A 17,182-nucleotide genomic window follows, 5' to 3' on the forward strand; every position below is an offset into this window, starting at 1 on the left:
ACTGTTTAAAAAGAGTAATTGGATACTTTTCTTCTAAGTACCGGTATCGCATTGACGTAGTACCATGGTACTACCCACCTCCAAACAAATCATCATGCAGCTACATGACAGGTTTCTTTTATCGAGTGTGAGAAACATGTTAATAGTAGCAACCACATACATGATGAAGCAAAGTTTTCAGAAAAAAATCCAATTTGTAAAAGAAATTTAAGTGTGTCATGAATCACGATGTAAGAAGTTTGCATACCACAGTCAAGAATAAAACAAAACAACAACGACATATACTTTAAGATTTTGACAATTACAAGACTTTTATAATTTATCTAGTCGATTTTCATGCGCTGTGTTGTCATCCTGTAAATTATACTGTCTCGTCCTGGATCCATAAACCAGATAGCATATGAAGCCGCAAGTGTGGCTAACACAAAGACCACCATGAACCAGAAGATCATGTTGGCTATTACTGGATAATCTTTACTTTTCGGCATGACAAGACCTTTGATATCAGTATGAACATTGATACTTCTGGTATGACGGGAATGAATTTCATCAAATGAACGAGGGTTTGAATAGATATGAGCTTCAGCGAGCAGCATACCCTTGTAAAGATTGTTGAAGGAGGCAACAACCTGAGATTTCAATAAAGCAGGGATGCGATTTTGGTATAAAATTTGAAGTTTGCTGTGCAATTGAATTACTTGACAGTTAACAAAAGAACCAGAACAGTCAAACAAAATCAGAGTATTAATTTTGAAGAAATTAAAAATGAAAATTTTTAACTGGGCAAAATCAAAATAAAAGCAATTGTAAATGACCTGTAAGTGTTAACAAACTAAAACCTATATTTTGTTCTTGCACAGAAGTAAAATTCTCTGTGGCACAATGTTTTAGAAAAGGTTAGCACTTACATTTGGAAGAACTTTCTCCAACACACGTATGGCAGTATCAACCTGACATGATTTAACACCATACACTTTTGCCAATTTATGTAGGCCAGTCAAAGAAAAATAAAAGAAGTCAGGCACAGAATCAAATACTGCTTCAGGGTTTATTTCCAGCTATTTAGAGAAAAGGAAAGTACTGTTTACTCCAACTAACGAAACAAGTTATACACTAATCATGTTTCTGCACAAACTTACATAGTTTACTATATCCAGCATTGCCTGTAATTCACCAAAGAAAAACGCTTCTGTAGTTCTTTCAATATCAAGACAGTAAGCACTGGTCCAGTTTGATGCCACTGAATTGCTTTCCTGCAATCTTTGCCTCATTTGTGTAACTGTTTTGCTTTCATCTGTACCAGCTGTATTATCAGATACCAGTGTCCTTAACAGCTGCATATTTTAATATAAAATGACAATGATTTTTAAAACCATGTATGTATACATAATTTTAGGGTAAGTATGATGTGATATAGCTGAAGCCAGTCAAGATGCTGGATTGCTGAACGCTGCCTAAAAGTATAACACATCTTAAAAACATTTATACTTTTTACAATAGTTGCCAAGCTTATTTAGAATACTTTAAGAGCGATATTCCAAAATTTGTACCTCCCCATCTGAAAGTAGCCGAACAATGGTGGGTTTTTTCTTGTCATACTTCGATCCAATGTGAAAAATAATATTTTCAGAAAATATCTCAGAAATATCCATATTTTTTGTATTATACTTCACCACACACTGTATTTAAAAATTTTCACATATTAGATTCATAACTAGATTTATGCAAATTCATTTCACACCTATTAATTAGTTGCAATATAGTCATTAACAAAATTTTTACCTCATCCAAACCGATATGCATGTCATCATCTGCGAGTAAATTAATAAATAAATTTGCCTGAGGTCGATTGAAAACATCCATCTTTTTGACTCCTAAAAACATTACATAATAAATTTCACAAAAAATACAAGAAGTATATATAACAAGGGCATGGAATGGAACGAAAAATTCAGTATGGAATTGTGAAAGTATAGAGTAGAGTGGAAGATTTCATTTATGGAATGGAACAAATCTTCCATACTTGTTCATATTGATGTTGTTTTCATATTAAGTGTGTGTTCACTCTCTTTCAAGAGCAGTTTTGAATTCACATCCACACAATTGAACTAAGTTTATGGATTTCCAAAACAGTATACGCACATTTATACAATAAAAATGCATTTATCAATTGAATTTTCTTGCATAATAGATCACTTACAGTATGCATAGTGCACAACACGCATAGTCCGTGAAGAAAATGTCTAATTAGACAAACAATATGCTTCTCTGGCTTGAAGGAAGAGAGTTCACTTTATGTAGATTTATTAATTTTCTGTTCCATAAAACTTTTAAATTGGAAAGTATTGTTTCTTCCATTTCAAAGGTGTAAATATCGTACAAAGTATGGAATACGAAATGGAATACATTTAGGTATGGAATTAAGTGGAAGATATTGCAGGATATGGAATATTTCTATATCATTCCAGTCCATAGCATGCCCATAATATACAAATATATATACATACACCCATTTCAAGGGCTTGAATCAAGAACCTTCACCAGCCACAAACTAGATGGAAATACATTCCTCATTAGTATAAAGTAATCTACAATTTACAAAAAGCTAAAACCTTTCCAATGTGAGTTGGTCTGGGTTGAGAAACCCATTAAATAATCCAGCACGCCAGTCACATCACTCAGTTGAATTTGATTTGAAGTCTGAAGAAGTTCAATATTGCTTGGAACTGATAAAAAGCATAGCTCTGCTAGACCTTTGCTGAATAATCCTAAATCAGTAGCAATGTAACAGTTAGAAAAACAGTTTTTGCAAAGACTTGCCGTGGTCACGTTTACGACACATTAGGAATTTCACACACTAAGAAACTGTAGTGGAAGTTTGTCACTCGCACATAGCACATGAGACTTATCAATGTGCTCACAGAATTCTTTCAACTTCAATAGACAAACACGGCAAGAAAGTTGGTGGTTTGAATGCCAATTTAAAACTGAGAATAGTGTTGTGCTAAAATTTTTATCTTTGCTTGCATGTTTTTTCATTGGAAACTGGCAGTTTTAGTCTTGCTTACAGGACCTTACATAAACACTGTTACTTTCTACATAATTGCATATTTAATGAAGACATTATATCACATCAACAAGCGTAACACATTTACATAATAATGTCCAAGCAACCAGAATCAGGCATTTTTAACATACCTGCAATAAAAATGATGAACGAAACCTCTTTCATTATCATAATATATTTAGAAGTTACGACAAAAATGCTGAAATGTAATTTGATGTATTTAATGTACAGTATTACATTGATATGTATAATTGTACATAGAAAACAAAATGAAACCTTTTTGAAAGTAAACAATTTTACAAAATCATAAATTGGTACAAAATATGCACCTAATATAGTAGGAGGTATAGTTCAATCTGTCTATTACCTAATGTATTTATCATATACTTGCGACTGTACTATACCGCTTAATGCACTTAAGTGGAAAGGGTGATGACGTGCCATGATAAAAAGTGCGGCACCTGCATGTACAAGGTTCATCAACGTGCATGCTAAACATTTTTATCTTCATGCCAATTTATAATGAATAAACAAAAAAATGGTTACTTAAACGCCAATTCATAATAAACAAAGAAATGAGGCTTCCGTGCACACCATGACGTAAAATTTGCATCTTTGCAAGCATAAGTTCTCAACGAAAGCTTTCATACCTTCCAGTCATAGTGGCGTGCACTGAACCCTTAATTTTTTGTTTATTAATTGGCGTTCAAGCAACCAGTTTTTCTTTGTTTATTTATTATAGGCCTAAATTAGCATGAAGATAGAAATGTTCATGCGCATGTTGATGAACCTCGTGCGTGCAGGTGCCACGTTTTCCATTATGGATTATCACAAAAAGATGAAAATATCAGTTTGCTTCTGCAAAAAATTATGTCACTTTGTCTACTGGCCTAGTAACATATATAGCCCCTAAATGTATCGTATAGTTTATTTTTCGCTAATCACAGTGGTCCGTGGGAAGCTAAAGGAATGGTACTATCCTTGTTATAGGCTAGCAAAGTATAACATAAAGTATGCTCACCAGATCACAAACAAAAAGCAAGAAAATAATAGCAAAGATTGGAAGCTTAAAATGTACAAGGTGCTAACTAGGCCTATAGGCTATACAGTGGTGCTATAATAATGTCTTAATAGAAAGGTTAGCATAGCACCTAAAATGTTGTCCAAAGAAAGACCAGCGTTTTATCATTTTCAGCCATGAATTTCTTTACATAGGCGCCTAAGTAGGTAAGCCAGCAACTGATTTGACAATCTTTAGCGAGAAAAATTAAACAAGAAAAATTCATTAGCACCAAATACTGCAATTCGTAAACTATAAGTACATTGCTTTCCTTCAGCAACACTAGCCTAGGGTAGCAGTATTTGCAGCTGACTAACGAACTAGGCCTATAGGTTTGCATAAAATGGAACAGAGAATAAGACTAAAAAAGAGAACTAGGCTATACACAATCAATTCCATAATTCAAGATTAACTTTGCAACATACTTGGAAACTGAAGTAGAATAGGTTATCGAATTAAAAAAAAAATTGTACTATAAAAGCAATTACTGTACAAATATTAATACAGTTTTTAAAACAACAACTTAAAAAAAAATCATATATTTAAAACCCCAATGCCAGTTATTTCTGAAATCGTGTTGTTTCTTGTAATAATATAATGCTGGGAATCATGTGATGCCAACTACATCATAAACATTGTTTCGTACCATAGACATCGAAAATATAAATACAGACCCCGTATCATCAAGTTGGTATCATGTTGAATTTAGCTGAAAACCTTTTTATTTGACGGTATTAATTCCTTTATACAAACTTTATAAAAAATTTTAGGAAATTTTTTAAAATATTTTTGCAAGTAGACACTAGTGTTTGTTAATTTTTTAAAACTAGCTTTGAAACAGATTACTTCAGTCAAAGAGATTTAAACACATGAGTAGAAACTTCTCTTTTGCGCATGACGTCATGTTTGTTTCTTTTATTCTCTTGGAGCATATTCTACTTTCTCCACGGTCACGGTTCACTACATAACAATAAACATGCAGACGACGACAATGATTTTCAGATCTGTTTGCTGCTGGAACAGATTAGTCTTATTATTAGGGTGCAGTTGTTGGGATCCAATAGGTGTTAACTTTAATTGAAATTAATTAATGAAATCAGGTGAGAGTTTTAGGTTCAGCAATTAACTTATTTTCAGTTCCTTGAACTGATAATGCTGCTGTTTTGTATCAAGGCATGGCTTAGCCTACTTGAGTTGCGCGGGAAGATTTTTTCGTTCACCACATTTAAGGTGAAAAATAAAATGAATGGATGAAAAATTTAGATAGACCGAGTCATATTGTATTGTTTCATCTGCGCATAAAATTTCGCTCCACGCGCAGAATAAAAACTTTACAGATTAAGACTCAATAGTACAGGTCTTATGTTGCAGGCTTTAAGTTATTGAAATAAGCTAAATAGTCTGAAATAATGGCAAATTTGTGCTGTTTACCAATGTGCAACAACAGGTCACCTGCCGTGACTCTGTTTAAGATACCTTCGAGAAAACTTGTAAAAAAGGAGAAGGAAAGCTGGGCAGAAAGGTTGGAGTGTATCGTGCTGGCTTGCAGAAGCGACGAGCACATAAAAAATCTATTTGCTCGAGATGCTGTGAAAATATGTGAAGTGCATTTTGAAAGATCTGACATTGTTTTAAGTAAAATTTGTTCTACATAGACTTACATGCAGTGTAACTAGTGTATTGAGGAAAGATATTTAATGTAATGGCATATCTAGCGTTTGATGCAGTGTTTGTTTTCCATGAGATGGTTTGATGCAGAACTTCATTAAATTTACTAGCGAGTGAGCACAGCATAACACTGCATCTGTGACAAGCTATTAGTGCAAACCTTCACTGTGGTTTCAGATTAATATATGTACCATTACAAGTATCAAAATTGAAAATGTTCATGTATGCACAAATAAGAGTTTTTTTGCAGAGGGTTCCCGTAAAGAATTACGTGAAGGAGCAGTACCCACTTTGTCTTTGCCTAAGCTGACTTTGGCGCAGGTACATTCAAGAAAGCCGCCGAAGAAGCGTATCTTTGAAACAAAATTACATTTCAAATCTGTTGCGTCCTTGAAATCTGCTCGCTTGCCGGAAGGTTGGCAGAGGTCATTTGAAAACAAAAATCTTGTTTTTTCTTTTTATGATGGCTGTGATCAACCTAAATACTCGATTGGAGTATTATATGACGTGTCATTAAGGATATGCTATTATGGCTGGAAAGCACCTCGCTCAAGTTGTATTTACTCCCTGGATATAACTACTCAAACACTACACGGCACCATAAAAGATATTGAATCGTTTTCAATATGTTCTGGATTGTATAGTTCTGGAAGTGGCCTGCCACACATGACCACCAAATCTATGACACCATTCAGTTCTGAAAATGCACCAACGGTTAGGAAACTTGCATACAGGTGAAACTAGTTTTTCAATTGTGCCTATTGCATTTGTTACATAAATGAAATTTATCATTATTTAACATTGAATGAATCATATAGAGTGGTGGGATTCAGCCGGTTCGTGCGAACCGGTTCTTGGAATTTTAATGACATCTGCGAACTGGTTGTTAACAAACATATGTATAAGCCTATGTGTATGTCGGTAACGGGTCAATATGGCATGCTGCTAGTGACCATATACTTACTTATTTTTGGTAACACTGATAATGCATTGCACTTAAAGTGTACACAGTATCTTAATCATATTTTGTGACTTTTCTTGTTAAATGAACCAAATTTCTTGTTGTTAGAAATGCAAGTTGTGAACTTTTTCTCAAGGAAAGTGGTCAGTGCAGGAGTTGTTGTAGTGTAGATGAAAAGGAGGGACGGCTCAACCAGAAAAGGCTAAATTATTACCATATGGTTAAAGATCAACCTTTAAAACGATCAGCGCAGCCAACATTTAACCTACCATCTCGAATTACCTCCACCTTTACTGCTAATGAAATTTGGTGATATTGCACTTCGTAATCCTATTAGTAATAGTCTCATTCGCAAGATTGTCTGTGTCAGTAGCTGTGCTTTTTACACTTAACTATATGTAGATTGAGCAATGCCAGAAGATAGAAATAAAACAGTATTATTTAAGATAGTCTTGTTGTTATGAAGTAATTCTTTATTAGCATTAGAGAATTAGAAGCTAAGGTTTCGACTCTGTTAGCTGATGATACGGTGCAAGTGGAGGTAGATAAAATTATGTCAGATGACATGACAGCCATTGTTAAAGCAGGTATCATACCGATTACAAAGCTGGTCATCCAGAATATGTTACTTATAACTATTCTAATGAAGCTACAAATGTAATGTGATGCACCTACACAATGCATATAACTCAGTCTTTTTGTGTCGTGTGTTTTTGTGAAGTTTACGTTAATATCATACATTTTTTTAGCTCAAGATGAGGATAAAATTGATAACTTCTACTCAATCTTTTGGAAAGAGCAGCAAAAGCTAAATAGTATGAAAAGAAATGGGGAAAGATATCACCCTGAGTTAATAAAGTAGGTTTAGGTCTCCTTGAGTAATAAACTACTGAATAACTACTAAGTTCAGAACTGAACTACTACTGAGTAACTAAGTTCAGTTGACCTCAATTTTTGATTATTTCGTAAAAGCGTGCTAAAATCAACCCTTGCAATTTTCTTTATAGGTTCTGTTTGAGTCTAGCTGCTAAAAGTAAAAGCGCCTATGAAGAATTACGACAAAGTGGCATTTTACGACTACCAAGCTCACGCACCCTAAATGACTATCGGTAGCGTATGGGTTCTGTTCTCTGCAATTTGGCTACTACAATGACCCATTGGAGGCCTATTTCGGTCATATGAGACAAACTGGCCGTCGAAATGAAGTGCCTGATATTCACCAATATGCACAATTTGAAAATGTGATAATGTGCAAAAAGAATATCAAGTCACTTAAGGGGTCAAATGTAAATCACGTTATTGACTGGAAACATGGTGATGTTTGCGATGATCCAATGCCGAAGCGAAAAAATTAACTTGATTTGGAGTGTTTTGACAGTCTGCTTACAATACAGTAACACTTAATCCTTCTTGAGCTAAAACTGACGAAGTACATGTAAGAAGACAACTATGTAATGTACATTCATTTTAATGATTTTCTCAGACTTACATTTTGATCAGAGGTTACATGCAGTACTGAATTTAAATGATTGGCTTTTTGATAGCATCTAATCTTCACGTAAAATTTACATATTTTCATGCACAATTTTTGCAAACATTCATCAAAAACAAGATTTTCAAATATATCTTTTATGTTACAAACACTCAAAGAAGACATGCAACTTTCCATGATGTGCTCCTTTATGTCTTGTTTCCTAAAGACACTTTCTACATACATCAACAATTTCACTAGTGATTTCGCTGGAACTGTAAGATGTCCATAATTGTTATTATTTAAAGCGGAAATCAAGGAACTATTAGTGGTTTCATTACTATAATCAGTTAAACAAGACAATAGATCTATTTCTCTCGGATTTATACAGCGCTTAGTGAGTTTCTGCAAAATATAACCACCTATGTACTGAATTATGAATTCTTCGTCTCGGGTTAACTTGTGTAATGTCAAGTGTTTCCCCTTTTTGTTGTGTGCAACAGTGGTAACGTGTGATAAAAATACATCAAACAATTTTCGTGTTAAACATAGTGACAATTTTCTTGGCAAGAAAAATAGTGATGGGATGCACGTAATTCCATTACAGGAGAATTTATGAAACAGTTCATCCGGTGAACTGTACGAAGAAAATAGCTTCATAAAATAGTTAACCGCATCTGCAGTTAGATCTGTTTTAACGCCACCCACTGTTTCCCACCATTCCATCAGCTTTTCTCTTGTAACATTATTGCAAGAAGATTCTGCAAGACAAGTGTAAAATTAAGTTTGTTTGATTTTTTTAATCGGAATCTGCCAATGATAGAGCTCAAAATGAAATAAGTTTCAAACAAAAAAACAAATATACCGTGAGCAGTTTTTTGATGAGCCAGCAAAGTTTCATTACTTGTGCAGTTATGCAAACATTGTCCACATCTGCAAATAAATATTTTCATTATCAGATTAAATGACATCAATATATCAGTACAGTATTACTTCAAATACTCGTTACGACTTACATTAATTTGTTGTTTTGCTTGGCTGTTTATTATAAATTGGCGAGAACGTACACTCTGGGTGACCGCCATACAGGACAAGCTCAACAGCAGTTGGCTAATTGATTAATAGGCATATCGTATCTTACATGAAGTTTGCTGCATCGTCTTCTGGGTCACAATCTATTTCAATAATTAACTTCAAGTTGACATCCATTAGATCCCAACAACTGCACCACAATAACAAGATCTGAAATCAGACTTTCAGTAGCCTATTTTAATGACACAACACCTGCAACATAAGGCCTATGCTAATGAGTAATGAGTTTAGTTGCTAATTGCCTGGTCGAAGATAAATGTGGTGAACGAAAAAATCTTCCCGCGCAACTCAAGTAGGCTAAGCCATGCCTTGATACAAAACAGCAGCATTATCAGTTCAAGGAACTGAAACTAAGTTAATTGCTGAACCTAAAACTCTCACCTGATTTCAATAATTAATTTCAATTAAAATTAACACCCAATGGATCCCAATAACTGCACCCTAATAATAAGACTAATCTGTTCCAGCAGCAAACAGATCTGAAAATCATTGTCGTCGTCTGCATGTTTATTGTTATGTAGTGAACCGTGACCGTGGAGAAAGTAGAATATGCTCCAAGAGAATAAAAGAAACAAACATGACGTCATGCGCAAAAGAGAAGTTTCTACTCATGTGTTTAAATCTCTTTGCTTCAGTAGACTACTTAAAAATGAACAACTTTAAGAACTCCCTGGTTTGGTCAAATATTCAGTAATACCTAAATACGCATTGATTTAAACCACGGGCGAAAATGTAATTTACGGTGACTACAATGCTGCACCCATTGGCTTAACTTATTTGCGGTGATTCTTGTAAAACGGTTTGGTTTGTATTTTGTAATTATGTTTGATATTTATTATCTTTGAGCGTTAATCGTCACCAAAAAGTTTATTGTCGTTAACCATAGAATTAGCCACTGCAAACCCATTTCTAGCATTAGACAGATGTTGATTTTTGCAACATGTTTTATTTTTACATTGACAAACAAGTAGCAAAAAATGATTTCCGATTAATAGAAAAAAAACACTTATTCTAAATGCGGAAATGACACAGGATGATTTAGCAAACATAATCTCATAATGCAACAAGAAATCTCTTATTAACAACTTTATGAACCTTAGCATGTAATAACAGTAAACTATACATAAAACGAATATAAAATATTAAGACAATGAAATCTTGTAAAAATACTCAACAATAATGAACCGCGGTGCTTGTGTGCAAACATAAAAGCTTGGCCGAAATGACTGCATATTTCTAATTTAAAGCAATGGAAAAAACTAATTAAAGCAATTCTAAAATATGTTCCACAGACAACAAAAATTATAACTAATAAGCAACAATGTTGGTGAAAAATTAGGTCTCACAATTCCTTTATCACTACAGAAAAATTTAAGCACATATAATCCTTTTTACAAAACCAAAGATAAAGGTGTGCAAGGCTGCCTTCTCTCTAAAAATATTCTGATCCAATAACAATACTAGTTTCAACACCCAAAATCTCTGTTTCATGATACCACTTGTTGGTATTCAGAACAACTGTAAAACAAAAATTTAAACAAGAACATTTAAAATAGGCCTTGCCTGCATGGCTTAGCGTTTCAATACTAGATGATATTTATGAAATATGCAAAAGTCAACTGCCGATGCTAACACAGAAATGGAGCAATCGCTAAGCACTGCATCCTTTAAATCAGCACTTACTTATATCTCCCGGTTTAACAATGACCTCCATTTGTGTTGTACATATCCCATGACACTCAGGAGCAGTCTGCAAGGTCCATTTCTTCACGCCTTTTACTTGGGCTTGCCAGGAGTGCGTTTCCACATTATCAATCTGGCCAAGATGAAAAAAGCATTGGCAATTTAAATGTGAAAGTTTAAAATAAAGTTCTCCATATGAATTAAAATACATTTATTGGAGTTATCACGTATCAGCAAATGAAACAAATTGTAAGATATTGTACACGCCAAAACATCTAATTACATAGCACAATGATAAAGATTAATGGCAAATGCTTATAATGGAATCTTGACCAGAGCAAAATAAAAATGACAATGCAAAAATTTTCCGTATAAAATATATACAGCTCGTTCCTGACATGATACCCTCAAGCGTCATGTTGTTTGTATATGCAAAAAAGTTGAGAAACACATTATGTGCAACAAAGAAAATGTTAAACACTCTGCATTTGGAGGAAACATTTCCTTGCACAAATACTTTGAATCCAAATTATTGATTTGGTGAACACATCAACAAATTGCGTCCATTAACTGCAAACACAACTTATATATAATAACCTACATTAAGTGCAATCTGACTTATGGTGGCATTATCCTAAGCTCATCTATAAAGCAGGAAGTACAGGAAGCGGTTCAATAATGAAACCCTTCCAGATGGAAAATAAACAACGTCACCAGACACCACAGTGTATTGTGCCATATTAAGCTAAAGCAATGCTTCGTTAGAGTTATTTTTAGTAAGAAAAATTACAGCCTTCAAACAAAAACAATCCAAAACCATGTTATTTTGACCGGTATAAATATTGTATTCATGAATCATGATGCAGTCCAGCTTAAAACAATTATATACGACCAATGTAATAATTTTCCGATCAATTCTTTTCTAAATCTGGAAAATTGAGTGATTTACAAAGCATGAAATTTTAATGTTTGGGCAACTCCTTTTGGCTTTCCACTCACTCGCTTTATCAATTGGCGATTTATAACTTCTTTTTCATTATCACAAAAAGAAAGAAAACATTTAACTATCCATTTACTGGTGTTAACACAGACATAGAGATCTTGTTAGTCCAAGTACTAGTAAATTACATACACCATACATTACAGTGTTATCATGGGAATTGGCAATACCACTGCAGCAAAATCAGAATTTATCATTTTTTAAAATTTTTCAATAAAACTTTAAAAACCACAGGGAGTGAAAACAAAAAGCATCAACCAGTAGCAAGAAAGCTTACTTTTGGCATTTATAGCCTTTTATTACAGTGTAATTATAATTATATGTTTATTCAATGTACCTGGGGTTCTGATTTCATACTTGCAAATATTAAAGCCTGATTAAAAAATTGGATATAATTATACAGGTATATACATACATAAAAATCTCCTTATGGGCCCGGCCCAACTTTTTGGGAGGTTGGACACCAAGCCCATGAAAAATACGCTAACAGATGTTCACTGATTAATTATCTGCTTTTTATATAAAATGCCACTAGCTTCTAACAAGCTTTTCACTACAATTCCTTTAAAGCTTTTTCTGCAATGAACACGTACATACCTAATAAATAAGATTTTTTGAAATTAACGAATCATGCATTCTGTTCTTACATGCATTGCAGCACCATATCCAGGAAGACCCATGAAAACCCAGTCAGTTTTACTGTGATCCAATTCAAGTGGCAAAAAATAAGGTATCTTATAATGTTTCCGTAGTTCATTTGCTGCCTTTCCATCACAATTACTCCTGGAATCAACAGAAAACAGCAATGTTTCTGCAAACCACATTTTCAAAATGAAAAAAATTAAGTAATCTCCTAAGATACAACTCACCATCCAACATACCAAGGCTCCTCTTTTCCCTCTACTCTGTTCTGTGACATGTTGAAAAACTCACCAAGGCTTACAAATTCAGTTTGGTATGGAAAGAACTGACAGTCCTTTTCTACTTTTCTCAATGCCTGAAAATTAAGCAACCTTTTATTATTGCTAGAGCAATTGTAAGTACTAACAACAATTTTATTAATATTTCATAAATATAACAGTGATATTTAATCTGCAGTAGAACTCACATAATTCTACAATCGCTTAAGCTACCCATGAACCACCGTAACGTTGTCATACCTCTGACCCATGAGCGTATATATTCCTGAAATATTCAAAACTGAATGCCTTTGTTGCAGTCCAGTTATCCTGACCATCTTCAATGAGAATCGGTTGCATAGTAAAAGCATAATTGTCTATGAAGTCACCCTGCAAAGTAAAAGGCACCTAAATAAATTATTTTCTTGCAACACAACTGTATCGCAAGTTTAAAGAGTCAATACACCGTATCGCAATGCTGTTCAACCTGTGAGACTTAAGTGAGGATGAAAATTGAGTGTCATTTAATCTCTCATTTTTATGTTATGTGTTTTCGTAACTTGGCTAAAAAATTTTTGTTAATTAAACAATTGTTTTCTGCAATCTTTAGGGTTTAATCAAAGGGTTTTGGTTTATTCAAACTTTTTCTTCAGCAACGCAGTTGTTTGGTGTGTGGATAAAAATTTTTTCAAACCCCGGAGTATCAACCACCTCCCGAAACATTAAAAAGCAACGACATACTGCATGGTAGGAATTTAGCTTCAAAAAACGCACCGGAGAAAGGTCTTTCACTCTTTTGATTTCAGTAATTCCAATACATTCACTGCAATCAACCGGAGGTCGAAAGGGGTCAGCAATTAGTTCCATGTTATTGAAAGCACATACTTCTTCTTCAACAGTAGTTTCAAGGCCAATAATATTGAAGTAGCTAACCAACAAAAAACTAGACATAATCTACGTGTAAAACTACTACAACTTACACTGACTACTGCAGTTCATAATTTATTGCAAAGAATGAAAATAATAAAATCTACATGTGTAGTACTTTAAATTTTTAACCTTTATTTTAAGGCATTTAAGAAGTGTCTCTAAATATTAGCTTTGAGTAACTAAAATTCTCTATGTTTCTTTTTCCCGAGTTTCTTTAAACAATTTTGGACACCAAGAAAACTTTAGTGAATATCCTAAGATAAAATCCAGATAAATACAGAGACCCACTGCCATATCAGCTTCTAGAGCAAAAGAATACTGACATAATTGGCAAGCAATAACCGTTATATGAAACAAGCATACCTTTTGAGAATGTCCTTGCCAAAATCTGTGCCTTTATCAACAGCAAAATAGCAAGAAATTGGAAATGCAATTATGATGAAATATAGTAAACTTATCCAAAATATTGGTTGTGGTGACCACTTATTCGTACCACAAGCAATGTATTTTATGCTCGGTAAATTTGCAAAATCTTCATCCTTGACCTCCAGCTCATTTCGAGCTCTTTCCATCAAGTTGTGGAAGTCAGCTTCAGTTATTTGTAATGAATTTTCTGTCATTTTAAAACTGCTATTGCAAGGGTTATCAAAAATAACTGCAAGAAAAAAAATTGAATTTATATGTACAGTGAGGCCTTGTCAATTTGAACCCCGAACAACCGGAATCCCTGTTATCCGACACAAAACTGGCGGGAACAGATTTCTTCCTATGCATTTTACCCCTTTAATCCGGAAACCCCGCTGTCCAACTCCAACACAAAAGTTTTGGAACAAATGAGCTAAATACATAGCAATAAAATCCGATAAACCGGATTATTAAGAGTGAAGCAAAAATGATTCACGACTGTCCTAGATACAGTAGTTAGTTGACGCAAAGAATAGCCGATTATAATTATCTATGCATAATAATGTTGCATTTTGTCTCTTTAAACTCCTACGTATTCGCATACCTTGAATTGGAGTAAGGTGCGTACAGCTTTTTTAATACGGTGCTGCATTTGCAAGATTGATTGATTTTCGCTTTTCGATAATCCGGATACCCCGCTAAACTGACATTTTATGACGAAACAAAGTGGTCCGGATTAACGAGGACTGACTGTATACTACTGTCAACCAAAGGGATGATTAAGCCTCATAACCCACTAGTGCATATAATGTCAGTGTTCATGGCACATTTTCATGTGAATTAACACTTGATGCTGGCATGCTCAGAGCCGTGATGCTGTCACTGTGTTTTTACTGGCACTCAATGTGGGATCAAAAGAAAAAATGCAATGAAGCTTAATACTAAGTGACGTCATATTCAAGTACTTGGGGCTCAAACAAGTAATTATATTTTTGTCCCATCCCTAAAGCATATGTATTCATTTCACAATCTATTAATTAATTATTAAAGGGTATTTACACCACAATTACGACCCATTCTGGCTTTCAGTCTTTAATATGTTCTTGCACGTAAAACCTACTTCTCCAAAGCAATAAAATGTTGGCATCTGTAACCCACTTTTTGGGTGACCATCTGTCATGTATTTAAAGATTTATATTTAAAATATACATCAAGTAGTCAATATATATACTGCCATTGACACAGTGTGATATTTCAAATGCATATTTTAGGACGTTCTAGAGTTCCAGCCAATTTGTGCGAAATAATTTTGTGTTCTTATGATATCCTTTCTTTAAAATGTTTTTTCAACCTATAATGAGTGATGATATATGCTACGCTGGATAGGGCATTACACACAGTGGAGTCATTCCATGTATAATCAACCAATTTTTTTAAAATTTGTAACCACTACTCTTGGATTTTGATAATTTCAATATATGTTATAGACCTTGGAAAAAGCCGAAGATTAAAAAAAAAATTTTGAAAATATCTCCAGGCGTTTTCGAGTTATTCAAGTTTGAAATTTTCGCCACACGATGGCTTTTGGCTAGTGAGCACTGGTCACGCTTTATGATTTTCTTTAATATCTTTATTTCTGAAGGTAGAATAATAAAACAAATGTTGAATTTACCATTTTTGGGGTCAAGGAATTCATTTAAGCACATAAAAAACCTATATCACACCTCCTTCATGGAGTAATTTAAGTTTTTTCATTGATGTCAAAGTTCAAGTTTACGACGCAATTACAAAAATAGCAATCGCATTGGAAACATAATTTTTGCACTTTTGTGTAGCATGGTTCATGTATTTTCATGTATCCAAAAATTGGAAACTTGTTTTTTGTCCTTTAGGAATAAAGTTGGTTTTAACAGCAAGCACTATTTTTAAGATTCTTATAAGATATAAAATGCAGATTTGAGCAATATCGTATAACTGGTCATGCATATATAATTATATATGCAAGGTTGCAATTCCAAGGCACCAACTGCTAGTGTTTAAAGATTATTCACCAAAAACATTAATTACTGCCTGCTAAAGGTGCACTCTGAGAGAGGTTACAGTAAATTTGAGTTCCTTTTTTGAACTTCAATTTTGCCTACTCCTATTTTGATTCTTATTATTTTATTATTATTATTCTTAGTATTATTTTGATTTCATTTGTGTATGAAAATGATGAATTTGCCCGCTTAATGCCTGGAATTAAAGATTATGTAAGTGTTTCCAAAAATTTTCATAAGCAAAAGAAGCTCATTTTGTGCAATTTGAAGAAATTATATGCCACATTTTGTGAAAAATATCTCGAGCTGAAGATTGGATTCTCAAAGTTTTGTTCACTCCATCCCAAATGGTGTGTCCCCGTATCGTCCAAAGGCACTCATTCTGTCTGTGTGTATCCAACATCAAAATGCAATCCTTCTGGTTGCTGCTGCCAACAACAATGAAACATACAAAACATTGATTGACAAAATAGTGTGCAGCACGGAGAACAAAATGTGCATGTTGCATCGTTGTGAACAATGTCCTGGGTCTCAAGCACTAGAAGGCTTTTTACTTGCACAGTATGATGAGAAACTTGATGATGAAGTCCAATGCCAATAATGGAAGTCTACAGACACGATGGATGTTATCACGGTGTTAACGATGAGATATGAACGGATTCAACAAATTGTAAGAGTTTTGGATGACCTTACGAAGCATTCATTCATAGCTAAATGCCAATCTAGATACTTAAACTCCAGAAAGAGTTCTTTAACAGATGATACTTGTGTGATTTTGCTGGATTTCGCTGAGAATTACACTTTTACAATCTAAGATGAAGTACAAAGCTATCACTGGAACCAGCAGCAATGTACAATCCACTCCGCTGTTGTGTATTACATGCAAGATCACATCTGGTCAGATGTA

General features: G+C 34.0%; 4 protein-coding genes across 5 annotated transcripts; 1 reads left to right on the plus strand and 3 right to left on the minus strand.

The window, feature by feature from the left end:
• Positions 1 to 101: 101 nt before the first annotated feature.
• LOC143449252 (renin receptor-like) lies at positions 102 to 3,314 on the minus strand. Its single transcript, XM_076949369.1, has 7 exons — positions 3,199 to 3,314; positions 2,613 to 2,768; positions 1,783 to 1,874; positions 1,551 to 1,679; positions 1,140 to 1,334; positions 909 to 1,058; positions 102 to 629 (listed from the first exon to the last, which is right to left on the minus strand). The coding sequence occupies exons 1-7, from the start codon at positions 3,236 to 3,238 to the stop codon at positions 324 to 326; spliced, it is 1,068 nt and encodes a 355-aa protein (XP_076805484.1). The 5' UTR covers positions 3,239 to 3,314; the 3' UTR covers positions 102 to 323.
• Positions 3,315 to 5,732: 2,418 nt separating this feature from the next.
• Positions 5,733 to 8,549, plus strand: LOC143450303 (uncharacterized). The gene is made up of 5 exons (XM_076950782.1): positions 5,733 to 6,529; positions 6,865 to 7,065; positions 7,237 to 7,343; positions 7,506 to 7,614; positions 7,764 to 8,549. Exons 1-5 carry the CDS (start codon positions 6,462 to 6,464, stop codon positions 7,867 to 7,869), a joined length of 591 nt encoding a protein of 196 aa, XP_076806897.1. The 5' UTR covers positions 5,733 to 6,461; the 3' UTR covers positions 7,870 to 8,549.
• Positions 8,209 to 9,937, minus strand: LOC143450302 (uncharacterized). The gene is made up of 3 exons (XM_076950781.1): positions 9,369 to 9,937; positions 9,093 to 9,160; positions 8,209 to 8,988 (listed from the first exon to the last, which is right to left on the minus strand). The coding sequence occupies exons 1-3, from the start codon at positions 9,434 to 9,436 to the stop codon at positions 8,219 to 8,221; spliced, it is 906 nt and encodes a 301-aa protein (XP_076806896.1). The 5' UTR covers positions 9,437 to 9,937; the 3' UTR covers positions 8,209 to 8,218.
• Positions 9,938 to 10,245: 308 nt separating this feature from the next.
• LOC143450212 (uncharacterized) lies at positions 10,246 to 14,504 on the minus strand. Of its 2 annotated transcripts, none has more exons than XM_076950662.1 (7): positions 14,195 to 14,504; positions 13,676 to 13,829; positions 13,163 to 13,291; positions 12,884 to 12,999; positions 12,650 to 12,785; positions 11,003 to 11,135; positions 10,246 to 10,837 (listed from the first exon to the last, which is right to left on the minus strand). In XM_076950662.1, exons 1-7 carry the CDS (start codon positions 14,449 to 14,451, stop codon positions 10,752 to 10,754), a joined length of 1,011 nt encoding a protein of 336 aa, XP_076806777.1. In that variant the 5' UTR covers positions 14,452 to 14,504; the 3' UTR covers positions 10,246 to 10,751. The 2 variants fall into 2 exon arrangements, with proteins under 2 accessions (XP_076806777.1, XP_076806776.1); XM_076950661.1 differs by having other exon boundaries at positions 12,872 to 12,999.
• Between the last annotated feature and the right edge of the window lie 2,678 nt (positions 14,505 to 17,182).

Source organism: Clavelina lepadiformis, chromosome 3 (assembly GCF_947623445.1).
Source record: "Clavelina lepadiformis chromosome 3, kaClaLepa1.1, whole genome shotgun sequence".
NCBI classification, from domain to species: domain Eukaryota; kingdom Metazoa; phylum Chordata; class Ascidiacea; order Aplousobranchia; family Clavelinidae; genus Clavelina; species Clavelina lepadiformis.

What these genes read in the sequence shown, in the direction of transcription:
- LOC143449252 (XM_076949369.1), bottom strand. Translation starts at nt 3,238, where the DNA reads ATGATAATGAAAGAGGTTTCGTTCATCATTTTTATTGCAG. An exon ending in GGCTACTTTCAGATGGGGAG is followed by an intron (nt 1,335 to 1,550) that starts GTACAAATTTTG and finishes TAAAATATGCAG; the next exon opens with CTGTTAAGGACACTGGTATC. An exon ending in TGGAGAAAGTTCTTCCAAAT is followed by an intron (nt 630 to 908) that starts GTAAGTGCTAAC and finishes TTGAAATCTCAG; the next exon opens with GTTGTTGCCTCCTTCAACAA.
- LOC143450303 (XM_076950782.1), top strand. Translation starts at nt 6,462, where the DNA reads ATGACCACCAAATCTATGACACCATTCAGTTCTGAAAATGCACCAACG. An exon ending in TTTACTGCTAATGAAATTTG is followed by an intron (nt 7,066 to 7,236) that starts GTGATATTGCAC and finishes ATTCTTTATTAG; the next exon opens with CATTAGAGAATTAGAAGCTA. An exon ending in GACAGCCATTGTTAAAGCAG is followed by an intron (nt 7,344 to 7,505) that starts GTATCATACCGA and finishes ACATTTTTTTAG; the next exon opens with CTCAAGATGAGGATAAAATT.
- LOC143450302 (XM_076950781.1), bottom strand. Translation starts at nt 9,436, where the DNA reads ATGGATGTCAACTTGAAGTTAATTATTGAAATAGATTGTGACCCAGAA. An exon ending in GACGATGCAGCAAACTTCAT is followed by an intron (nt 9,161 to 9,368) that starts GTAAGATACGAT and finishes ATTTATTTGCAG; the next exon opens with ATGTGGACAATGTTTGCATA. An exon ending in TCATCAAAAAACTGCTCACG is followed by an intron (nt 8,989 to 9,092) that starts GTATATTTGTTT and finishes CTTGTCTTGCAG; the next exon opens with AATCTTCTTGCAATAATGTT.
- LOC143450212 (XM_076950661.1), bottom strand. Translation starts at nt 14,451, where the DNA reads ATGACAGAAAATTCATTACAAATAACTGAAGCTGACTTCCACAACTTG. An exon ending in GAGCCTTGGTATGTTGGATG is followed by an intron (nt 12,786 to 12,871) that starts GTGAGTTGTATC and finishes TGTTGATTCCAG; the next exon opens with GAGTAATTGTGATGGAAAGG. An exon ending in GATATGGTGCTGCAATGCAT is followed by an intron (nt 11,136 to 12,649) that starts GTAAGAACAGAA and finishes CATCTTGGCCAG; the next exon opens with ATTGATAATGTGGAAACGCA.